The sequence below is a fragment of the Chiloscyllium punctatum genome, chromosome 46 (genome assembly GCF_047496795.1).
Source record: "Chiloscyllium punctatum isolate Juve2018m chromosome 46, sChiPun1.3, whole genome shotgun sequence".
In the NCBI taxonomy this organism is placed as follows: Eukaryota; Metazoa; Chordata; class Chondrichthyes; order Orectolobiformes; family Hemiscylliidae; genus Chiloscyllium; species Chiloscyllium punctatum.
The window spans coordinates 64,474,208-64,496,640 of record NC_092784.1 but is presented as its reverse complement, the minus strand read 5'-3'; the positions used below and the strand labels follow the sequence as shown (position 1 = coordinate 64,496,640).

At 47.8% G+C, this 22,433-nt stretch overlaps 2 protein-coding genes across 10 annotated transcripts in view; one reads left to right on the top strand and one right to left on the bottom strand.

Annotated features, from left to right (window-relative positions):
• apex2 (APEX nuclease (apurinic/apyrimidinic endonuclease) 2) overlaps positions 1-543 on the bottom strand; it is a 20,089-nt gene extending 19,546 nt beyond the window's left edge. For both annotated transcript variants that reach the window (XM_072564530.1, XM_072564529.1), the window contains exon 1: positions 353-543. In XM_072564530.1, coding sequence (XP_072420631.1) covers positions 353-503 — 151 coding nt within the window. In that variant the 5' untranslated portion in view covers positions 504-543. The remainder of the gene's footprint in view (positions 1-352) is intronic.
• A 625-nt stretch (positions 544-1,168) lies between these two features.
• LOC140468242 (calponin-1-like) overlaps positions 1,169-22,433 on the top strand; it is a 112,179-nt gene continuing 90,914 nt past the window's right edge. For 2 of the 8 annotated variants that reach the window (XM_072564522.1, XM_072564523.1), the window contains exon 1: positions 5,923-6,238. Coding sequence is in view for 5 of the 8 variants with exons in the window: in XM_072564518.1 (XP_072420619.1) it covers positions 5,917-5,975; positions 15,094-15,249 (215 nt within the window). In the remaining 3 variants the exon portion in view is untranslated. Of the gene's footprint in view, positions 1,309-5,825; positions 6,239-9,212; positions 11,328-15,093; positions 15,250-22,433 lie in introns of those variants that run through there. The other 6 variants (XM_072564520.1, XM_072564518.1, XM_072564526.1 and 3 more) reach the window with 6 other exon arrangements.

Genomic DNA, 22,433 nt, shown 5'->3' with positions numbered 1-22,433 from the left:
GGGAGGGGGAGGGGAGGGGAGGGGGAGGGGGAGGGGGGGGGGAGGGGGGAGGGAGGGGGAGGGGGGGTTAGGGGAGGGGGGGGAAGGGAGGGGGGGTTAGGGGAGGGGGGGGAAGGGAGGGGGGGAAGGGAGGGGGGGGTTAGGGGGGGGAGGGGGGGTTAGGGGGGGGAGGGGGGGGGGGAGGGGGGGGGGGAGGGGGGAGGGAGGGGGAGGGGAGGGGAGGGGGAGGGGGGGGGGGAGGGGGAGGGGGAGGGGGGTTAGGGGAGTATGGTAGGAGGGGATAGAGTGGAGGAAAGGGGAAGGTGGGAAAGCCGAGGACCCCTTTAGATTAGTTCCTCTGGGCCTCACTCACGTGTTACTCGGGTCTCCTGGAGGCAGATGATTTCGGCTCCGAGTCGCTGCAGCATCGACTGCAGCCGCTTACCCCGCGCCCGGATCCCGTTCACGTTCCAGGAAACCAGCCGTAAGCCGGAGCCCTCCGTCTCTCCTTCCACCATCGCCATCGCCACCAATCACCACCCACTACCGCAGTCCCGCCACAGCTCAAACACAGAGAACCCACAACAGCGACCCCGGCAGGACGGGAGGACCGAGACAGCAACCCCAGCAGATGGGAGGACCGAGACAGCGACCCCAGTAGGACGGGAGGACCGAGACAGCAACCCCAGCAGGACGGGAGGACCGAGACAGCGACCCCGGCAGGACGGGGAGGACCGAGACAGCAACCCCAGCAGGATGGGAGGACCGAGACAGCGACCCCGGCAGGACGGGAGGACCGAGACAGCAACCCCAGCAGGATGGGAGGACCGAGACAGCGACCCCGGCAGGACGGGAGGACCGAGACAGCAACCCCAGCAGGATGGGAGGACCGAGACAGCGACCCCGGCAGGACGGGAGGACCGAGACAGCAACCCCAGCAGGATGGGAGGACCGAGACAGCGACCCCGGCAGGACGGGAGGACCGAGACAGCGACCCCAGCAGGACGGGAGGACCGAGACAGCAACCCCAGCAGGATGGGAGGACCGAGACAGCGACCCCGGCAGGACGGGAGGACCGAGACAGCGACCCCAGCAGGACGGGAGGACCGAGACAGCAACCCCAGCAGGATGGGAGGACCGAGACAGCGACCCCGGCAGGACGGGAGGACCGAGACAGCAACCCCAGCAGGATGGGAGGACCGGGAACATTGACCCCGGCAGGACGGGAGGACCGAGACGGAAACCCCGGCAGGATGGGAGGACCGGGAACATTGACCCCGGCAGGACTGGAGGAGCGAGACAACAACCCCAGCAGGCTGGGAGACTGAGGTAGCGACCCCAGCAGGATGGAAAGAACTCAAACAGTGGCCCTGGATTCCACACTCTCCTAATAATGAGGACCAGGAGTGCCTCCAGGAGAGTGGGAAAGCGACACTATGGGATAAATATGATTGCCTTTGCATAGGTGCAGAGGAGATTCACCAGGATAGAGACAAAAAAAAACTGGAGATGCTGGAAGAACACAATAAGCCAGGCAGCATCAGGAGGTGGAGAAGTCAACATTTCGGATATTAACCCTTCTTCGGGACTAGATATTGGGGGGTAGAGGGAGCTACAGATAAAGAGGGGTGTTAGAGGGTGGGAGAGTAGCAGAATGCTGAGGTAGTGATAGATGAACACAGGCAGTGGGTATGACCTCATTGGTATATTGGAGGGATGAATCTAGTTGGTAACTGGCAGGAAGTATCAATAAGTGGAAGAGAAGGGAGCAGGCATGACTGGCAGGGTTATTTGAAATTAGAGATTCACCAGGATGTTGCTTCAGTTGGAGTACTTCAGCTTTGAAGAGAGACTAGACAGGCTGAGATTGTTTTCCTTAGAGCAGAGAAGCTGACGGGATATCTGGGTGAAGTGTACCAGGTTTTAGATGTAGTTTTAAGGAAAGGATCAGGAGGTCAGAAAGGAGAATTCAAGATTATTTTCAGTCAGAAGCTGCTGGGTATCTGGAACTTATCTAAAAGGGGTAGAAGGGCTGATGCCTGAAACGTCAATTCTCCTGTTTCTTGGATGCTGCCTGACCTGCTGCGCTTTTCTAGCAACACATTTTCAGCTCTGATCTCCAGCATCTGCAGTCCTCACTTTCTCCTCGATGTCACAATAAGCCAAGGGATCTCATTCTGTGCTGTAAAATCTCCATTACTCTGATTAACACACCTTTTAACTGTGAAGTGGTGACATCATCAATTTCACTGCTCCAAGATAGTGAGCCATGAGGGGAACAGATAATCTTCCAATTTGCACAGCACCACTGCCTCAGAAGAATTGATGTCACCAGTAGAGCTGGTCCCTGAAGCAAATTCCAGAAGATGTAATAATATCATCATTCAAAACATCTGGAACCCCTACTGAATTGGCGATAATTTCAGTTTTACTATTGGGGTTTCTGGTGGAGTGGTAATATTATTAGTTTGATTAGATTAGATTCCCTACAGTGTGGAAACAGGCCCTTTGGCCCAACCAGTCCAAACCAACCCTCTGAAGAGTAACTCACCCAGACCCATTTCCCTCTGACTAAAACACCTAACACTATGGGCAATTTACCTGACCTGCACATTTTCAGACTGAGAGGAAACCAGAGCAAACCCACACAGACACAGGGAGAATGTGCAAACTCCACGCAGACAGTCACCCGAGACTAGAATCGAACTTGGAACCCTGGTGCTCTGAGGCAGCAGTGTTAACCACCGAGCCATTTGTTTCTAGTCATTGTTTTAGATTACTTACAGTGTGGAAACAGGCCCTTCAGCCCAACAAGCCCACACCGACCCACTGAAGTGCAACCCACCCATACCCCTTCACCTAACACCGGGCAATTTAGCGTGGCCAATTCACCTGACCTGCACATCTTTGGATGTCTTTGAATCTTTGGATCTTTGAATTCTTTGGCAATTTTGGGAGGAAACCAGAGCACCCAGAGGAAACCCAAGCAGACATGAGGAGAATGTGCAAATTCAACACAGACTGAGGCGGGAACTGAACCTGGGTCTCTGGTGTTGTGAGGCCACTGTGCTGCCATGACATGGTTTTATTACTTCAGAAAACTGTGGGTCAGTTGGAAATTGATGGGACAGGAATCCATTTTACACATGAAGGACGTATGCCAGAATCTTAAATCAGTACAAGAGAATCAACTAGACACATATTGAAACACAGGAAGAACTTGTATATCCCATCTGCCAGTGAATTTACTAGGTTTCCACGATGAGATTGCCCAGCCTGTCAGCTCTCCACCCTCCCAACACACTCAGCTGCTCATTCCAAAGTCTTTTCACCACTCCCACAGCCTCCTATCATATGTGAATTGAATTAGCTTTATTGTCCCATGTATTCAAAATGAGTACAGTGAAAAGTTGATAAGTTGTCACTTGCAGTGTCCTCTTGGTGCAAAGGTACCTTGGTACAGCTTTTCAAGATTAGTTACAGTGTAACAATATCACCAAATACACAATCTTGCATAGGTCATAAAAAAGTAAGTTCAAAGACAAACATCATAATCTCCCTCCAAGGGCTCTCTGCATCAGATCAGCACAAGGATCCTCTATGTGATCTGACCACTGGCTGTCTCCACACACTGCACTGGGCTACAGCCCCCACTTTACACAGGGCTGCTTGCATCCCTGCTTCAGGCTATTGGTCGCAGGTGTCCTCGTTTGGCGGGCTTCCCTAATCATAGTTAAAAATCACACAACACCAGGTTATAGTCCAACAGGTTTAATTGGAAGCACACTAGCTTTCGGAGTGACGCTCTTTCATCAGGTAATTGTGGAGGGCTCGATCATAACACAGAATTTATAGCAAAAATTTGCAGTGTGATGTAACTGAAATTATACATTGAAAAATTGATTGTCTGTTAAGCCTTTCATCTGTTAGAATACCGTGATAGTTTCACTTCTTTCATGTGTAAATCACAAAACCCTTTTTTTTTAAAAGTTGCATTCTCTGGTTAGCTGTTAACAATGGTGATAGCTAGACAATATGTTGAAGGTGTTAGCCCCGTGTTTTCTGTCTATGCCATGATGTTTAGATTGATTCTAATCTAAGAAGTGAGATAACAGAGTTTTACATAAATTCATGCAGTTTTTGATCAAAGTACAATGTAACTCTGCAAGTACAAATTCAGCCCACAAAATATACGTGTGCATGTGGGTCTTTGTCTGTGTGTGTGTGTCTGTCTGTCTGTCTGTCTGGGGTGGGGGTTGTGAATATGAGAAAGTGTGTGTGTGTGTAGTGAGTGCAGAGTGTCTTAAGTCTGTGAGTGGGTGCATGTGTGAGTGTGAAAGTGTGTGTGTCTGTGTGTGTGTAGTGCAATGGTGATCACTTGTAATGTGACATGAACACAAGGTCCCGGTTGAGGCCCTCCCTATGGGTACCGAACTTAGCTATCAGCCTCTGCTTGGCCACTTTCCTCTGCTGGATTAGTGGTGCTGGAAGAGCACAGCAGTTCAGGCAGCATCCAACGAGCAGCGAAATCAACGTTTCGGGCAAAAGCCCTTCATCAGGAATAAAGGCAGTGAGCCTGAAGCGTGGAGAGATAAGCTAGAGGAGGGTGGGGGTGGGGAGAGAGTAGCATAGAGTACAATGGGTGAGTGGGGGAGGAGATGAAGGTGATAGGTCAAGGAGGAGAGGGTGGAGTGGATAGGTGGAAAAGAAGATAGGCAGGTCGGACAAGTCAAGGAGACAGTAAATGAGCTGCAAGTTTGAAACTAGGATGAGGTGGGGGAAGGGGAAATGAGGAAGCTGTTGAAGTCCACATTGATGCCCTGGGGTTGAAGTGTTCCGAGGCGGAAGATGAGGCGTTCTTCCTCCAGGCGTCGGGTGGTGAGGGAGCGGCGGTGAAGGAGGCCCAGGACCTCCATGTCCTCGGCAGAGTGGGAGGGGGAGTTGAAATGTTGGGCCACAGGGCGGTTTGGTTGATTGGTGAGGGTGTCTCAGAGATGTTCCCTAAAGCGCTCTGCTAGGAGGCGCCCAGTCTCCCCAATGTAGAGGAGACCACATCGGGAGCAACGGATACAATAAATGATATTGGTGGATGTGCAGGTGAAACTTTGATGGATGTGGAAGGCTCCTTTAGGGCCTTGGATAGAGGTGAGGGAGGAGGCGTGGGCACAGGTTTTGCAGTTCCTGCGGTGGCAGGGGAAAGTGCCCGAATGGGAGGGTGGGTCGTAGGGGGGTGTGGACCTGACCAGGTAGTCACGGAGGGAACGGTCTTTGTGGAAGGCGGAAAGGGGTGGGGAGGGAAATATATCCCTGGTGGTGGGGTCTTTTTGGAGGTGGCGGAAATGTCGGTGGATGATTTGGTTGATGCGAAGGTTTGTAGGGTGGAAGGTGAGCACCAGGGGCGTTCTGTCCTTGTTACGGTTGGAGGGGTGGGGTCTGAGGGCGGAGGTGCGGGATGTGGACGAGATGCGTTGGAGGGCATCTTTAACCACGTGGGAAGGGCAATTTTCTCTGCTGCCTGTCCCGAAGTCCACCTTGGAAGATGGTCACCCGAAGGTCTCAGGCTGAATGTCCTGGACCACTGAAGTGTTCCCCAACTGGGAGGGAACCCTCCTGTCTGTTGATTGTTGTGCGGTGCCCATTGTCATAGCCTTTGCTCGGTTTCCCCATTCTCCAAATCATTCCCTAATCATGGCTTGCAGTTTCTCCACTCTTGGTTCCCAGCTCCAAGTTTCTGGTTTTCGAGCTCTCAGCATCGTGTACCCAAAGCTTCCCTGCCATAAATGCTTCATTCCCCCTGCTGGTGATCCTAGTGTATTACACTCGTAACATGCTTGTGACTCATATTATTCTCCTCCTGCTGGTGACCCTGGGGTACTGCACCTCCCGCGGGCACCGCGGGATTATTATCGTCTCGCGGTGTTTCCGGAAGCGGAAGTGATGCAGCAGGTCGGGTGGTGCGGTGTCACTGAGCATGCGTTGGAGTGGGTTGTGAACAAGTGAGTTTCTCTGAAATGTTGGGCCTATCCCCAGCATCTGCGGAGAATCAGCAAGTGACAGAGTGTGGTTCCCTTAGGGCAGGGGCTTGATGAAGGAACAAAGGCATGATGTTGTGGAGTTGTGAGAAATAGTGGAAGTTTCAGATTTGGTTTTGATCATGTCACTTTCCTGACATCTGCTCAAGTGCAACAATCTCGAAGTGGAAGAAATGATTGTGAAAGTGTCTCTGGAAATGGGACGGAGTCAGAGACAGGAGCAGAAGGTAATGCTATAGGAAGGTGCTGGTTTTAGGTCTCATTTACATTTTTAAACTCACCCTAACCTTCGACTCTGGTTTGTAACCAGATTATAAAGTTCATAGGTGATATGGAGATTGACAAATCAATAACTACAGGATCATAAACTGGGTGGTGAAAAAGGCTGGCGGCCAATACTGAGGAGGCAAATAAACAAGTAATGTATTTTCAGAGGATTCACAATGTAAGATTGATTTCCAAATGTTACCATTAGATAAAATTCAGTGAGCAGAGTGACATTACGAATGATATAAACAGATGGTAAAGAATTAGAAAGTAACAGTCACTGATAGAATCACTAGTGTTGCTCAAAAAAGACATATTTGAAGCTTTTCATCTTTCTCTCATCAGGACATTTTGTAGAAATGGCAAAGATGGTAAATCAATGTTTTATGATGTGGAAGTGCTAGTGTTGGACTGGGGTAATTGAAGTCAAATGAAACCAGGTTGGTCCAACAGGCTTATTTGAAATCGCAAGTTGTTGGAGTGCTGGTCCTTAGTCAGGTGAAGTCAGGCTTCACCTGATGGCTCAGTGCTCCAAAACCTTGTGATTTCAAATAAACTTGTGGACTATAACCTAGTGTTGTGTGACTTCTGTCAATATTTAATATTAGTTTTCATGGTGGATCATATTGAAGCTGTTCCATTAGGAACAGATAATTTAGAGATTAAAACAATTGCTGTATCTATGGAAAAATAACTGAGTAAACTATTGAAAGAACTAAAGACAGACAAGTCCCCCGAACCTGATAGCCGACATAGAAAAAATACAGTGCAGTACAGGCCCTTTGGCCCTCGATGTTGCGCCGATCCAAGCCCACCTAACCTACACTAGCCCACTATCCTCCATATCCTGATGAAGGGCTTTTGCCCGAAACGTCGATTTCGCTGCTCGTTGGATGCTGCCTGAACTGTTGTGCTCTTCCAGCACCACTAATCCAGTATTTGGTTTTCAGCATCTGCAGTCATTGTTTTTACACTATCCTCCATATGCCTATCCAATACCCCGTTTAAATGCCCATAAAGAGGGAGAGTCCACCACTGCTACTGGCAGGGCATTCCATGAACTCACGACTCGCCTATACCTACCACCCCTTAATTTAAAGCTATGCCCCCTCGTAATAGCTGACTCCATACGTGGAAAAAGGTTCTCATGGTCAACCCTATCTAACCCCCTAATCGTCTTGTACACCTCTATCAAGTCACCCCAAACCTTCTTTTCTCCAATGAAAACAGCCCCAAGTGCCTCAGCCTTTCCTCATACGATCTTCCTACCATACTAGGCAACATCCTGGTAAACCTCTTCTGCACCCGTTCCAGTGCCTCCACATCCTTCCTATAGTGTGGCGACCAAAACCGCACCAGAGTCTTATACAACTGCAACATGACCTCAGGACTCTGGAACTCAATTCCTCTACCAATAAAAGCCAGTATGCCATATGCCTCCTTCACCGCACTATTTACCTGGGTGGCAACTTTCAGAGATCTGTGTACATGGACACCAAGATCCCTCTGCTCATCCACACTACCAAGTATCCGACCAATAGCCCAGTACCCCATCTTTTTGTTACTCATACCAAAGTGTATCACCTCACACTTACCCACATTGAACTCCATTTGCCACCTTTCTGTCCAGCTCTGCAGCTTATCTATATCCCATTGTAACCTGACACATCCTTCCTCACTGTCAGCAACTCCACCGACTTTCGTATCATCTGCAAACTTGCTCACCCAACTTTCTAACCCCTCCTCCAGGTCATTTATAAAAATGACAAACTGCAATGGTCCCAAAACAGATCGTTGCAGAACACCGCTAGTAACTGCACTCCAAAATGAACCTTTACCATCAACTACTACCCTCTGTCTTCTTCCAGCCAGCCAATTCCTAATCCAAACCTCCAACTCATCCTCAATGCCATATCTCCGTATTTTTTGCAGTAGCCTACCATGGGGGACCTTATCAAACGCCTTACTAAAATCCATATACACCACATCTACCGCTTTACCCTCGTCCACCTCCTTAGTCACCTTCTCAAAGAATTCAATAAGGTTTGTGAGGCACGACCTGCCCTTCACAAAACCATGCTGACTATCCTCCATCACATTATTCCTATCCAGATGTTCATAAATCCTATCCCTTACAATTCTCTCTAAGACTTTGCCCACAACAGAAGTGAGACTCACTGGCCTATAGTTACTAGGGTTATCCCTACTCCCCTTCTTGAACAAGGGAACCACATTTGCTATCCTCCAGTCTTCTGGCACTATTCCTGTAGACAACGAGGACGTAAAAATCAAGGCCAATGGCTCTGCAATCTCCTCCCTTGCTTCCCAGAGAATCCTAGGATAAATGCCATCAGGCCCAGGGGACTTATCCATTTTCACCCTTTCCAGCATTTCCAACACCTCTTCCCTACATACCTCAAAGCCGTCCATTCTAATTAATTGTGACTCAGTATTCACATCGGCAACCATGTCCTGTTCCTGAGTGAATACTGACGAAACATATTCATTCAGTGTCTCCCCAATCTCTTCAGCCTCCACATGCAACTTCCCATTACTATCCTTGACTGGACCTATTCCTACCCTAGTCATTCTTTTATTCCTGATATACCTATAGAAAGCCTTTGGGTTTTCCCTAATCCTACCAACTAAGGATTTTTCATGTCCGCTCCTTGCTGCTCTTAGCGCTCTCTTCAGATCCTTCCTGGCTACCTTATAACTCTCAATCGCCCCAACTGAACCTTCACGTGTCATCTTTACGTAGGCCGCCCTCTTCCCTTTAACAAGGGATTCCAATTCCTTATTAAACCATGGCTCCCTCACACGACCCTTTCCTCCCTGCCTGACAGGTACATATTTATCAAGGACACTCAATAGTTGCTCCTTGAACAAGCTCCACATATCAATTGTGCCCTTGCCTTGAAGCCTACTTTTCCATCCTGGTGTCTTAAGGAAAATGCAGCAGAGATAGTAGATGCATTAAATGCAATATTGCAAAATTCTGTGGATTATGGAAAAGTTCTAGTGGATTTGAAAATTTCTAATGTAACACCCTTATTCAAAAAGTAAGGGAGGCAGAATTTAGGAAACCATAGATCAGTTGGTGTAACAACTGTCACTGGGGAATTGTTAGAATCTATTAGGGAGTTTGAGAAAATCTGTAGCTCAGGTTGAGGTTCTGGATATGTTTGCTCGGTGAGCTGGAAGACTTGTTCTCACCATCATAACCATACTAGGTAACATCATCAATGAGCATCCACATGAAGCACTGGTGGCGTGGCCCGCATTCTATTTGTGTTTAGGTTTCCTTAGGTTGTCATTTCCTGTGTTGATGTCGTTTCCTGTTCTTTTTCTCAGGAGGTGGAAAATGGGATCTAAGTCAATGTGTTTGTTGATAGAGTTCTGGTTGGAATGCCATGCTTTTGAATTTTCGTGCATGTCTCTGTTTGGCATGTCCGAGGGCTGGATGTGTTGTCCGAGCCAAGGCAGCGTCCTTCCTCCTCTGTATGGAAGGACATTAGTGATAGTGAGTCATGTGTTTTTGTGGCTAGTTGACATTCGTTTGTCCTGGTGGCTAGTTTTCTGCCTGTTTGTCCAACGTAGTGTTTGTTACAGTTCTTGCAAGGTATTTTGTAAATGATGTTTGTTTTGGTTGTTGTCTGTGTACGGTCTTTTAAGTTCATTAGCTGCTGTTTTAGTGTGTTGGTGGGTTTGTAGGCTACCATGATGCCAAGAGGTCTGAGTCGTCAAACAGTCATTTCTGAGTAGTCTTTGATGTTGGGGAGAGTGGCTAGGGTTTCTGGGCATGTTTTGTCTGCTTGTTTAGGTTTGTTGCTGAGAAATCAACGGACTATGTTCATTGGGAACCCTTTAATTTTGAATACACTGTTAGAATCTATTATTAGGAAAATAGAAATGGGATGTTCGGGTCAGCATGGCTTTATGAAGGGTAAATCATGCTTGACTAATTTGCTGGCGTTCCTCAAAGGTGGAATAAGTAAAGTGGATAATGGGAGCCTTCTAGATTTCCAGAAGGCACTTGTTAAGTTGCTGCCCAACAGGTTAGCACACAAGGGAAGGTCACATGGAGTTTGGATAGTTTGACTAACCAACAAAAAGCAGAAGGTTTGGATTAATAAATTGTTTTAGTTGGCAAGGTGTAACTAGTGGGGTGCCATAGAGTTTGGTCCTCGTGCCCCAACTATTTACATCTTGTATTTATTATATGGATGCAAGAATAGAATGTACTGTAGTCATTTGAAATAGGTGGGAAAATAAGTTGCCATTATGAAATAAGAAATTTACAACTGCATATAGATAGATGATGAGAATGGGCCAAAAATCTGGTATATGGAGTACTGCAAATGCAAGGTCTTGCACTTTGAAAGAAAAGAATATAGGCATGGACTATTTTCTAAATGGTGAGAAAATTCATAAAGCCAAAGTACAAAGGGATTTGGGTGTGCTAGTCCAGGATTCTCTGAAGGTTGACTTGCAGGTTGAGTCCATGATTAAGAAAGCAAATGTAATGTTGCCATTTATCTCAAGAGGGTTGGAATATAAAAGCAGAGTTGTGCTTCTGAGACTTTATAAAGCTCTAGTTAGGTCCCATTTAGAATACTGTGTCCAATTTTGGGCCCCACACCTCAGGAAGGATATAATGGCACTGGGGCGTGTCCAGTGGAGATTCACATGGAGGATCTTTGGATTGGCCTAACATATGATGAACAGCTGAGGATCCTGGGATTGTATTCATCAGAATTTAGAAGGTTGAGGGGAGATTGAATAAAAACTTACAAGGCTTAGAAAGGGTGGACGCTGTGAATTTGTGTCCGCTAGGCAGGGAGACTAGGACCCATGGACACAGCATTAGAATTAGAGGGAGTCAATTTAGAATGGAAATGAGGAGATATTTCTTCAGCCAGAGAGTGGTGGGCCTATGGAATTCATTGCCACGTCGCGCAGTGGAGGCTGGGCTGTTATATGTCTTCAAGGCAGAGATTGATAAATTCTTGATCTCGCAAAGAATTAAGGACGACAGGGAGAGTGCGGGTAAGTGGAGTTGAAATGCCCATCAGCCGTGATTAAATGGCAGAGTGGACTCGATGGGATGAGTGGCCTTACTTCCACTCCTATGTCTTATGGTCTAAACCATGGATAAGTGTGAGGTTAGATTCATTTTGGTCAGAGGAATAAAAAGGCAACTTGAGAGGGCTTCAGTGCAGAGGAATTTGAGTGTCCTTGTGTATGGGTTGCAGAAATGCAAAACTTGCACCCACACCTCCCCCCTTACTTCCCTCCAAGGCCCCAAGGGATCCTTCCATATCTGCCACAAATTCACCTGCACCTCCACACACATCATTTACTGCACCCGATGTGGCCTCCTCTATATTGGGGAGACAGGCCACCTACTTGCGGAACGTTTCAGAGAACACCTCTGGGACACCCGGACCAGCCAACCCAACCACCCCGTAGCTCAACACTTCAACTCCCCCTCCCACTCCACCAAGGACATGCAGGTCCTTGGACTCCTCCATCGCCAGACCATAGCAACACGACGGCTGGAGGGAGAGCGCCTCATCTTCTGCCTAGGAACCCTCCAACCACAAGGGATGAACTCAGATTTCTCCAGTTTCCTCATTTCCCCTCCCCCCACCTTGTCTCAGTCGAATCCCTCGAACTTAGCACCGCCTTCCTAACCTGCAATCTTCTTCCTGACCTCTCCGCCCCCACCCCCACTCTGGCCTATCACCCTCACCTTGACCTCCTTCCACCTATCGCATTTCCAACGCCCCTCCCCCAAGTCCCTCCTCCCTACCTTTTATCTTAGCCTGCTGGACACACTTTCCTCATTTCTGAAGAAGGGCTTATGCCCGAAATGTCGATTCTCCTGCTCCTTGGATGCTGCCTGACCTGCTGCGCTTTTCCAGCAACACATTCTCAGCAGAAAGCTAGTATGCAGGTACAGTAGGTCATAAGGAAATCAAATGGAATTCTGATATTTATTACTAAAGGAATGGAATATAAAAACAGGCAAATGTTGCTGTAACTATACAAGGTACTGGTGAGACCACATCTAGTGTACTTTGTATGGTTTTGTTCCCCTTTCTCTAGGAGAGATGTAATTGCATTGAAGTTCAGAGAAGGTTGAAAGCTCAATCACTGTGAAAAGATATGCTCAACAGAGAAAGATGAGTCATAGCAACAGGAATAGAAGTAAAAGGAAACAAAATATCCATATCATTGAAGATGACAGAGTTCAGGGCACAACAGACATAGGAACCATCCAAATGAAGTATCTGGATCCGACAGAGAAAATTCTGGCGGTCATTCAAATCTGTAAGGAGAGTGGGAAGCAAGCACACAACTCTCAATGGTAACCCCAGGGAGTGGTGTTCTGAAACTAAATAGGATCATATCAATTGTGGTAGAATAATATGCTGCAACAGCTCGGAATAGCCCAAATCTAATGACGCACAAAGGAAACATGTTAACTCTGTGTTCAATGTCACTATAATAACTGGCCCAGAGTTGAACAGTTGAAATGAGGTGGAAGGGGTTGACACTGACGGCTAAAGGTAACAAGCCCATTGAGTGCATTATATCAGAGGTTTTCACTGAGACAGCTGGATGCCTTGAGCATCACACCACAATTAGTGATAAAACCGGTGATTCAAATCAAATCCCAGATAGAAGGAAAATTTGAATGAGAGCTTCTATAGAAGGAAGAAAAGCTGATTGCCAGAGCCACAGAACCTATGGTTTGAGTAAAATGAATTATTTTGAGAGAAAGACAGGTGTAAATTTGCCTGCAATCGATAGGTCTTCATCAAGCAATAAAGAGGAACTACAATGTCATCCTGACATCAGAAGAGATCCACCTAGCATTAAGAAGTGGAAATATTTTCAGAAAGCTTGGTGTTCTAAATGCCTACTAGAATATGACGCTCAACAAGAAATCTTTGTTGTTCACAACTTTCAACACACTGGTTGACCAGTGTAGGTTCCTGAGTTTACCTTTTAGAATTAAAGTGAGCCAGGATGTAGTCTTACGGAAGGTAGGTGAGACATGGATGCAGAAGAACAGTTAGCATACTGATTCTTTCTCGAACATTAGTGTAATTGGAAAGCATCAGAGACCCAGGAAAGCTGGGATCAAGCTAAGCACAAACAAATGCATTATGAAGTTGACAACATGCCGATTCTTCTGATGATGTACACTTCTGACGAAGTCAAGTTGAGTTGAAAATGTGTTGCTGGAAAAGCGCAGCAGGTCAGGCAGCATCCAAGGAGCAAGAGAAACAACATTTCGGGCATCAGCCCTTCTTCAGGAATGAGGAAAGTGTGTCCAGCAGGCTAAGATAAAAGGTAGGGAGGAGGGACTTGGGGGAGGGGTGTTGGGAATGCGATAGGTGGAAGGAGGTCAAGGTTAGAGTGATAGGCCGGAGTGGGGTGGGGGCGGAGAGGTCAGGAAGAAGATTGCAGGTTAGGAAGGCGGTGCTGAGTTTGAGGGATTTGACTGAGACAAGGTGGGGGGAGGGGAAATGAGGAAACTGGAGAAATCTGAGTTCATCCCTTGTGGTTGGAGGGTTCCCAGGCGGAAGATGAGGCGCTCTTCCTCCAACGGTCGTGTTGCCATGGTCTGGCGATGGAGGAGTCCAAGGACCTGCATGTCCTTGGTGGAGTTGGAGGGGGAGTTGAAGTGTTGGGCTACGGGGTGGTTGGGTTGGTTGGTCCGGGTGTCCCAGAGGTGTTCTCTGAAACGTTTCAGAGGACACCTCTGGACGGAACGTTTCAGAGGACACCTCTGGGACACCCGGAACAACCAACCCAACCACCCTGTGGCTCAACACTTCAACTCCCCCTCCTACTCCACCAAGGACAAGCAGGTCCTTGGACTCCTCCATCGCCAGACCATGGCAACACGACGGTTGGAGGAAGAGCGCCTCATCTTCCGCCTGGGAACCCTCCAACCACAAGGGATGAACTCAGATTTCTCCAGTTTCCTCATTTCCCTTCCCCCCACCTTGTCTCAGTCGAATCCCTCGAACTCAGCACCACCTTCCTAACCTGCAATCTTCTTCCTAACCTCTCCACCCCCACCCCACTCCGGCCTATCACCCTCACCTTGACCTCCCTCCACCTATCGCATTCCCAACGCCCCTCCCCCAAGTCCCTCCTCCCTACCTTTTATCTTAGCCTGCTGGACACACTTTCCTCATTCCTGAAGAAGGGCTTATGCCCGAAACGTCGATTCTCCTGTTCCTTGGATGCTGCCTGACCTGCTGCGCTTTTCCAGCAACACATTTTCAGCTCTGATCACCAGCATCTGCAGTCCTCACTTTCTCCTCGAAGTCAAGTTGAGTCCCTAGAAAGTGGGACTAAGCACAGGCGGTTGTATTATGAGCCGCCTTTCTGAAAGTTTCTATGTTTCTGTTTCAAAAACATAGTAGTCTTAACAGCTGTCTGAGTCATTTACACATTGCTATCTCTGCTAACTGCTGAAGACAGAAATTAATGTAGGGCAGGCTGGAAATAGCTGTTTTACAGTTTGTCATTAATCTGGTCAGATTAGTTTAAAGTTGCAAGAACAAGGCAATTTTGTTTATTCTACTCGTGAAACAGATTAGTGGCTAACGTTCTCAGATTTATCAGATTTATAAATCTATAAAATACAAGAGTGGACATTGTAACACACTTAACAGACAGGACTGAATTGTTTCTTGTTACCATGTGAGACTGGGAGTGTGTGTGAATGCTTGTATTTGACTCACTGCTCATTCCACTGACATCTGCGCTTTCTGTGATTTCTCCTCAGGGGACCAGCTGGAATGGATGTGTGTTATAATGTTGTTGTCGGCAGTTTCTTCATTTTCCAGGTCCTATATCATAATGTCACTCCCCATCTCTCCACTCTGCTCAGCTGTGGATACAAGAATTTATCTTGGGAACAAAAAGTGGAATGGAACTCAAGGTATTTCATAGAATCATAGAATTCCTATAGTGTGGAAGCTGGCCATTCACCCCATTGAATCCACAATAACCCTTGTACAGCATCCTGCCAAAGCCACCCCTCTCCCCTATCCCTGTAACCCTGTTTCCCATGGCTAATCCACATAGCCTGCACATCCCTGGACATTATGTGGGATTCAGTGGAAGTCCACAACAAGAAAGTGTTAAATTGGACTTAAACAGATCAGAGAAAACACTAATAGAACTTGATTAGATCAGGGATGAGTTCTTGGCAGCTACTTACAGGGCAAGATGAGTGGTTTTGGTTTGCTAAATGGGGAACTGATCATAAAGGGAACGTGGGACCTTTTAAAATGGTTGAAGCACTTGGGTGAACAGCAGGGGGTAACCATGATACTAAGTTCACGTGATGTGTAGTACTTCACTGAACAATCACTGTTAATGGTTGAAGTGCTAAAGTGGACAGCAGGAGGTAAATGCAGAGATCAGTTTCAGTTGACTTTGCTATAGACAGAACAAATACAATTACATCCAAACCACAGAAACCACAAGGGTATAAGAATGTGAGCCATGATCGGACAGGGAGGACTGCCTTATAGCATCTATGAAGCTGTCACATCTTTGTAGTGGATTAGTGGTGCTGGAAGAGCACAGCAGTTCAGGCAGCATCCAACGAGCAGCGAAATCAACGTTTCGGGCAAAAGCCCTTCATCAGGAATAAAGGCAGTGAGCCTGAAGCATGGAGAGATAAGCTAGAGGAGGGTGGGGGTGGGAGAGAGTCGCATAGAGTACAATGGGTGAGTGGGGGAGGAGATGAAGGTGATAGGTCAAGGAGGAGAGAGGGTGGAGTGGATAGGTGGAAAAGAAGATAGGCAGGTCGGACAAGTCAAGGAGACAGTAACTGAGCTGGAAGTTTGAAACTAGGATGAGGTGGGGGAAGGGGAAATGAGGAAGCTGTTGAAGTCCACATTGATGCCCTGGGGTTGAAGTGTTCCGAGGCGGAAGATGAGGCGTTCTTCCTCCAGGCGTCTGGTGGTGAGGGAGCGGCGGTGAAGGAGGCCCAGGACCTCCATGTCCTCGGCAGAGTGGGAGGGGGAGTTGAAATGTTGGGCCATGGGGCGGTTTGGTTGATTGGTGCGGGTGTCTCGGAGATGTTCCCTAAAGCGCTCTGCTAAGAGGCGCCCAGTCTCCCCAATGTATAGGAGACCACATCGGGAGCAACGGATACAATAAATGATATTGGTGGATGTGCAGGTGAAACTTTGGATGTGGAAGGCTCCTTTAGGGCCTTGGATAGAGGTGAGGGAGGAGGTGTGGGCACAGGTTTTACAGTTCCTGCAGTGGCAGGGGAAAGTGCCAGAATGGGAGGGTGGGCCGTAGGGGGGTGTGGACCTGACCAGGTAGTCACGGAGGGAACGGTCTTTGCGGAAGGCGGAAAGGGGTGGGGAGGGAAATATATCCCTGGTGGTGGGGTCTTTTTGGAGGTGGCGGAAATGTCGGTGGATGATTTGGTTGATGCGAAGGTTTGTAGGGTGGAAGGTGAGCACCAGGGGCGTTCTGTCCTTGTTACGGTTGGAGGGGTGGGGTCTGAGGGCAGAGGTGCGGGATGTGGACGAGATGCGTTGGAGGGCATCTTTAACCACGTGGGAAGGGAAATTGCGGTCTCTAAAGAAGGAGGCCATCTGGTGCGTTCTATGGTGGAACTGGTCCTCTTGGGAGCAGATACGGCGGAGGCGGAGAAATTGGGAATACGGGATGGCATTTTTGCAAGAGATAGGGTGGGAAGAGGTGTAATCCAGGTAGCTATGGGAGTCAGTGGGTTTGTAAAAAATGTCAGTGTCAAGTCGGTCGTCACTAATGGAGATGGAGAGGTCCAGGAAGGGGAGTGAGGTGTCAGAGATAGTCCAGGTAAATTTAAGGTCAGAGTGGAATGTGTTGGTGAAGTTGATGAATTGCTCAACCTCCTCGTGGGAGCACGAGGTGGCGCCAATGCAGTCATCAATGTAGCGGAGGAAGAGGTGGGATGTGATGCCGTGTAATTACGGAAGATCAACTGTTCTACATAGCCAACAAAGAGACAGGCATAGCTGGGGCCCACACGTGTGCCCATGGCTACGCCTTTGGTCTGGAGGAAGTGGGAGGATTCAAAGGTGAATTTCTTAAGGGTAAGGACCAGTTCGGCCAAACGAATGAGTGTGTCAGTGGAAGGGTACTGCTGGGGACGTCTGGAGAGGAAAAAACGGAGGGCTTGGAGGCCCTGGTCATGGCGAATGGAGGTGTAGAGGGATTGGATATCCATGGTGAAAATAAGGCGTTGGGGGCCAGGGAAACGGAAGTCTTGGAGGAGGTGGAGGGCGTGGGTGGTGTCTCGAACGTATGTGGGGAGTTCCTGGACTAGGGGGGATAGGACAGTGTCGAGGTTGGTAGAGATGAGTTCAGTGGGGCAGGAGCATGCTGAGACAATGGGTCGGCCAGGGTGGTCAGGCTTGTGGATCTTGGGAAGGAGGTAGAACCGGGCAGTGCGGGGTTCCCGGACTATGAGGTTGGAAGCTGTGAGTGGGAGATCTCCTGAGGTGATGAGGTTCTGTATGGTCTGGGAGATAATGGTTTGGTGATGGGGGGTGGGGTCATGGTCGAGGGGGCAGTAGGAAGAGGTGTCCTCGAGTTGGCGCTTGGCTTCAGCGGTGTAGAGGTCAGTGCGCCAGACTACCACTGCGCCCCCTTTATCCGCTGGCTTAATGGTGAGGTTGGGAATTGGAGCAGAGGGATTGGAGGGCTGCGCGTTGTGAGGGTGAGAGGTTGGAGTGGGGGAGGGGGGACGACAAGTTGAGGCGGTTAATGTCCCGGCGGCAGTTGGAAATGAAGAGGTCGAGGGCAGGTAATAGGCCAGCGCGGGGTGTCCAGGTGGATGCAGTGTGTTGGAGGTGGGCGAAGGGGTCCTCGGAAGGTGGGCAGGAGTCCTGATTGCGAAAGTAAGCTCGGAGGCGGAGGCGACGGAAGAATTGTTCGATGTTACGTCGTGTATTAAATTCATTGATGCGTGGACGGAGGGGGATAAAGGTGAGTCCTTTGCTGAGGACTGATCGTTCGTCCTCAGTGAGGGGGAGGTCTGGGGGATGGTGAAAACTCGGCAGGGCCGGGAACTGGGATCTGGTGTGGGTGTGGAGCTGGGAGTGGGGTCGGAGCCAGTACCTGGAGTGGGTGTGATGGTGGGGGGAATGGGGGTGGAGGCATGAGCTGGGGTAATGTTGCCCTCGGGGTTCTGGGGTGTGGGGATAGTGACAGTGGGGTCTGTTGGGGGGCGTGTCAGCAGAATGCAATGAGTGGCGCTGGTGGAGGCGGAAGTGGTGGTGATCATGGCAGTAGGGGAAGTCACTGAGCGTGTGGCATCAGTGATGATGTGAGGGCCGGAAGTGGCTGTGGGAGTGGCCATGATGTGGGCGGAAGTGACATCATCAATCAGCGTGGGGGTGGTAGCTGCGTCAGCCGCATGGCTAATGGCGTTTCCGAGGCCAGGGGAATCTTCTGGAATGTTTGAGGAGCGCTGGTTATGGAGGTGGGTGGATAAAAGTTTGTTGTACTTACAGTTTTTGATGTTTGAGATGGAATTGAAATACTGTTTGTTGAGAGTATGAATTCTCCTGAGGATGTAGTACAGAGTCGGTCCTTTGTAATTCTGAGAGAGTGTGGCCCTCAGCTGAGGCAGGGCTGACTGGAGAGAGGTTAGGTGCCGGCGCATTGCTGCAAGCGTGGAGCGGAGGATCCTGAAGGAGAACTGTTGCTGGTGTTTTTGAATCTGTAGTCTGTACTGTTTGTCCTGTTCGGGTCCGAACTCTGCTGGTTTAAAGGTGGTCCGGAGTACGTGTGGGATGAGTTGGTTACGGAGGCAGGCACTGAGGAAGCAAATGTGGCTGTGGTACCGAGTTTGTTTCACAACAGGGCAGAGGAAATGACCTGGGAGTTGCAGTGGGAGAGGGACTCCCTGAGATTCTTGTAGAGAGAGGAGGAAAACTTCTTCAAGGCAGGCATCCTTGCAAGAGGATTCGCAGTAGGGTTAAAATCAACAAGGTAAAAACAATGACTGCAGATGCTGAAAATCAAATACTGGATTAGTGGTGCTGGAAGAGCACAGCAGTTCAGGCAGCATCCAACGAGCAGCGAAATCAACGTTTCGGGCAAAAGCCCTTCATCCGGAATAAAGGCTCTTACATCTTTGTAGTTGTCTTGTACCATCCATTTAACTATCCTACTTCTGCAATAAAGACACAAAGAAGGCAAGTGTGGAATTCCAGTGCCTGGTTGTTCCTATTATAAGGGAAAATGAGTACTCAACAGGCAAGTTAGCATGGCCAATCCACCTAACCTGCATGCCTTTGGACTGTGGGAAGAAACTGGACTATCCAGAAGAAACCCGTACAGACACGGGGAGAACGTGCAAACTTCATAAAGGCACTCACCCAAGGCTGGAATCACTCATGGGTCCCTGGTGCTGTGTGGCAGCAGTGCTAACCACTGAGCCACTGCAGCTGGGAGCTGGGAGCACGTGAACAATTTCAATTAAGGTAGTAGAGGTAGTGTCGCTGGGCTAGTGTTCCAGAACCCCAAGCTAATGGATTGGACATGTAGGTTTGAATAAATAAAAAGCTAGCCCAGTGCCAATCATGTAATCAATGTTGATTGCTCTTTCAAAATAAAACCCATCTGGTTCACTAACTTCTTTTGGAGAAGGAAGTCTGCCCGACTCCTGACCCACATTGGTTTACTCTTATCTGCCCTCTGAAATAGCCCCAGCAAGCCACTCCGATCTAGGGGCAGTTAGGAACAGGGATAAAGGCTGGCCCAGCCAGCATCGTCCACATCCCCTGAATAAATATTTGCAACTGGATAAGCATCATCTGAAGAGAGGGTGGCAGGGCTAGTGATCCAAGGGGAAGTGCTCTTGCAAGAGTAGGGGTGCAAAGGGCCAAGCGGCGACTTGTTGTGTTCCCTTGTCTTGTCTCGCCTCCCCCTCTCCTCATTGTTATTTTGCCAATAGGTTCAATCCACATTGTAAAGATCCAGAGATGTGATCTGAACTTCTTTGGTTGATTTGTTGCCAGGCTGATGATGTTGACTGTTGTATGAGGCAGTCTGTATCCGTTGAAGAGATCTTTGCTGCTGATTTGAAGCAGAAATTGCCACCAGAGTCATTCTGCCTCCCTCTGTTGGCCTCTCAAATATAGTTATGTTTAGGGTGCGTTCATTGCGTACATGAGTCAGGCAGAGACTGGGTATCGTTCACAGCATACTTACACTTACTGGCATGTAAGAACAAATAGGATTCTGCCTGAAGTGGCTTCTATGTGAAGCACTTCAAAACACCAGCATGTCATACAGTAGGAGCTTGGGGAATGCGCACATTTTACTGACTGTGTAATCATCATTAGACTTGATTATTCCAACTCTTTATTGAATGGCCTCCCATTTGCCACCCACCATAAATTTGATCTATGCTAACTATTTCCTAACTTGCATCATGTTCTGTTTACTTGTTGTCATTACTTTTGCAGATTTACATTGGTCTTGATATTTTGTTTTTTTACAAATCCCTCTTTATCCCCTACATCCCTCCAAGATCTCTGCACCCTTATTTCTGCACATCCCATTTATTAATTTCACTATTGGCAGCTGTGCCTTAAGCTGGATAAACCCTAAGGTGTAGAACTTGTGCCCTAAACACCCCACCGACTATATCTTTCACTTCTCTTTTAAAATGCTTCTTTAAACCTCTTGATTTGATTACACTTCAGGTCATCTGTACTAATATAACTTCTGGTGGCTACATTTTGTATTCTATAAACACAAGCTGATGATGTTGGATGTGTTGCAAGTGAGGCTTAGCACCTTTTCCTCACCACCGAATTGAATTCCTTCATTCCTGTATAACTCTCATAAAACTTTGATGTAACCCTCACCAATGTTTTAACAACCTTCCCAATGTAAAGTGCCCACAACTGAGCTCTATAGTCCATCTGAGATAAAACCAGTGTTTAATGAAAGTTGTGCATAACTTCCTCATTTATCAGTGATTCTTTCCTAAATGGAGCATCTGCTGAACTGGCAGACTGAGAAGAAAGTGAGCACATCAGTCCAAGTTGAATTTAAGCGTATATTCCAGTGGTGAATAATCGTTTCAGCTACAAATTATTAACATCTCTGAAATTTAAAATTTGAAAAAGGTGCTGTTAGCAGCCCAACAAGGTAAGGGTTTGTAATGTTCAGGTGACCATCCAAAACTAGTGCAATAATTTCAACTATAATCATATTCATAGTTATAAAGATATACAGCACGGAAACAGACCCTTCAGTCCAAATTGTCCATGATGACCAGATATCCTAAATCTAGTCTCATTATGTAAATGCTGTCACAAGAATGATAGCATTTATATATATTATCTCTACATATAGATTTTATAGATATAGAATTTTTTTTAAAAACAGAAATAAACTAGATCAGCCAGGAATTCACTTCTAATTAATCCTGATAATGTTGTAAACCAGGATCTCCGATGCAATGACTGTTACTGTACTTGTTGCTGTAGTTCTTTTACACTGATATTCATAACAGATCAACTTTAAAGTTAACCACCAAAATCTGTGTAGTATAGAAAAAAATACTAATTATGAAAAAAAATTGTGGTTCTTCACATGGAGATACTGCTCCCTTGATTAGAAAATGACCCCCCTCTTAAAAAGAAACTGCGCAGGTTTAAGGATTGAGAAGTGAGGTGATGCACTTTGGGAAGAATAAACAGAAGGCAGATTACTGGGTCAGTGGAAAGATTCTTGGTAGTGTGGTAGTGTGGAAGTGTAAAGGGATCTTGGAGTCCATGTGCATAGATCTCTGAAAGTTGCCACCCAGGTGGATAGTGCTGTTAAGAAGGCATACGGTGTGTTAGGTTTTATTGGTAGAGGGATTGAGTTCTGGAGCCGCAATATCCTGTTGCAACTATACAAAACATTGGTGCGGCCACACTTAGAATATTGTGTACAGTTCTGGTCCCCATATTTCGGGAAGGATGTGGAAGCATTGGAAAAGGTGCAGAGGAGATTTACCAGGATGTTGCCTGGTCTGGAGGGAAGGTCTTATGAGAAAGGCTGAGAGACTTGAGTCTGTTCTCACTGGAAAGAAGGCGGCTAAGGGGG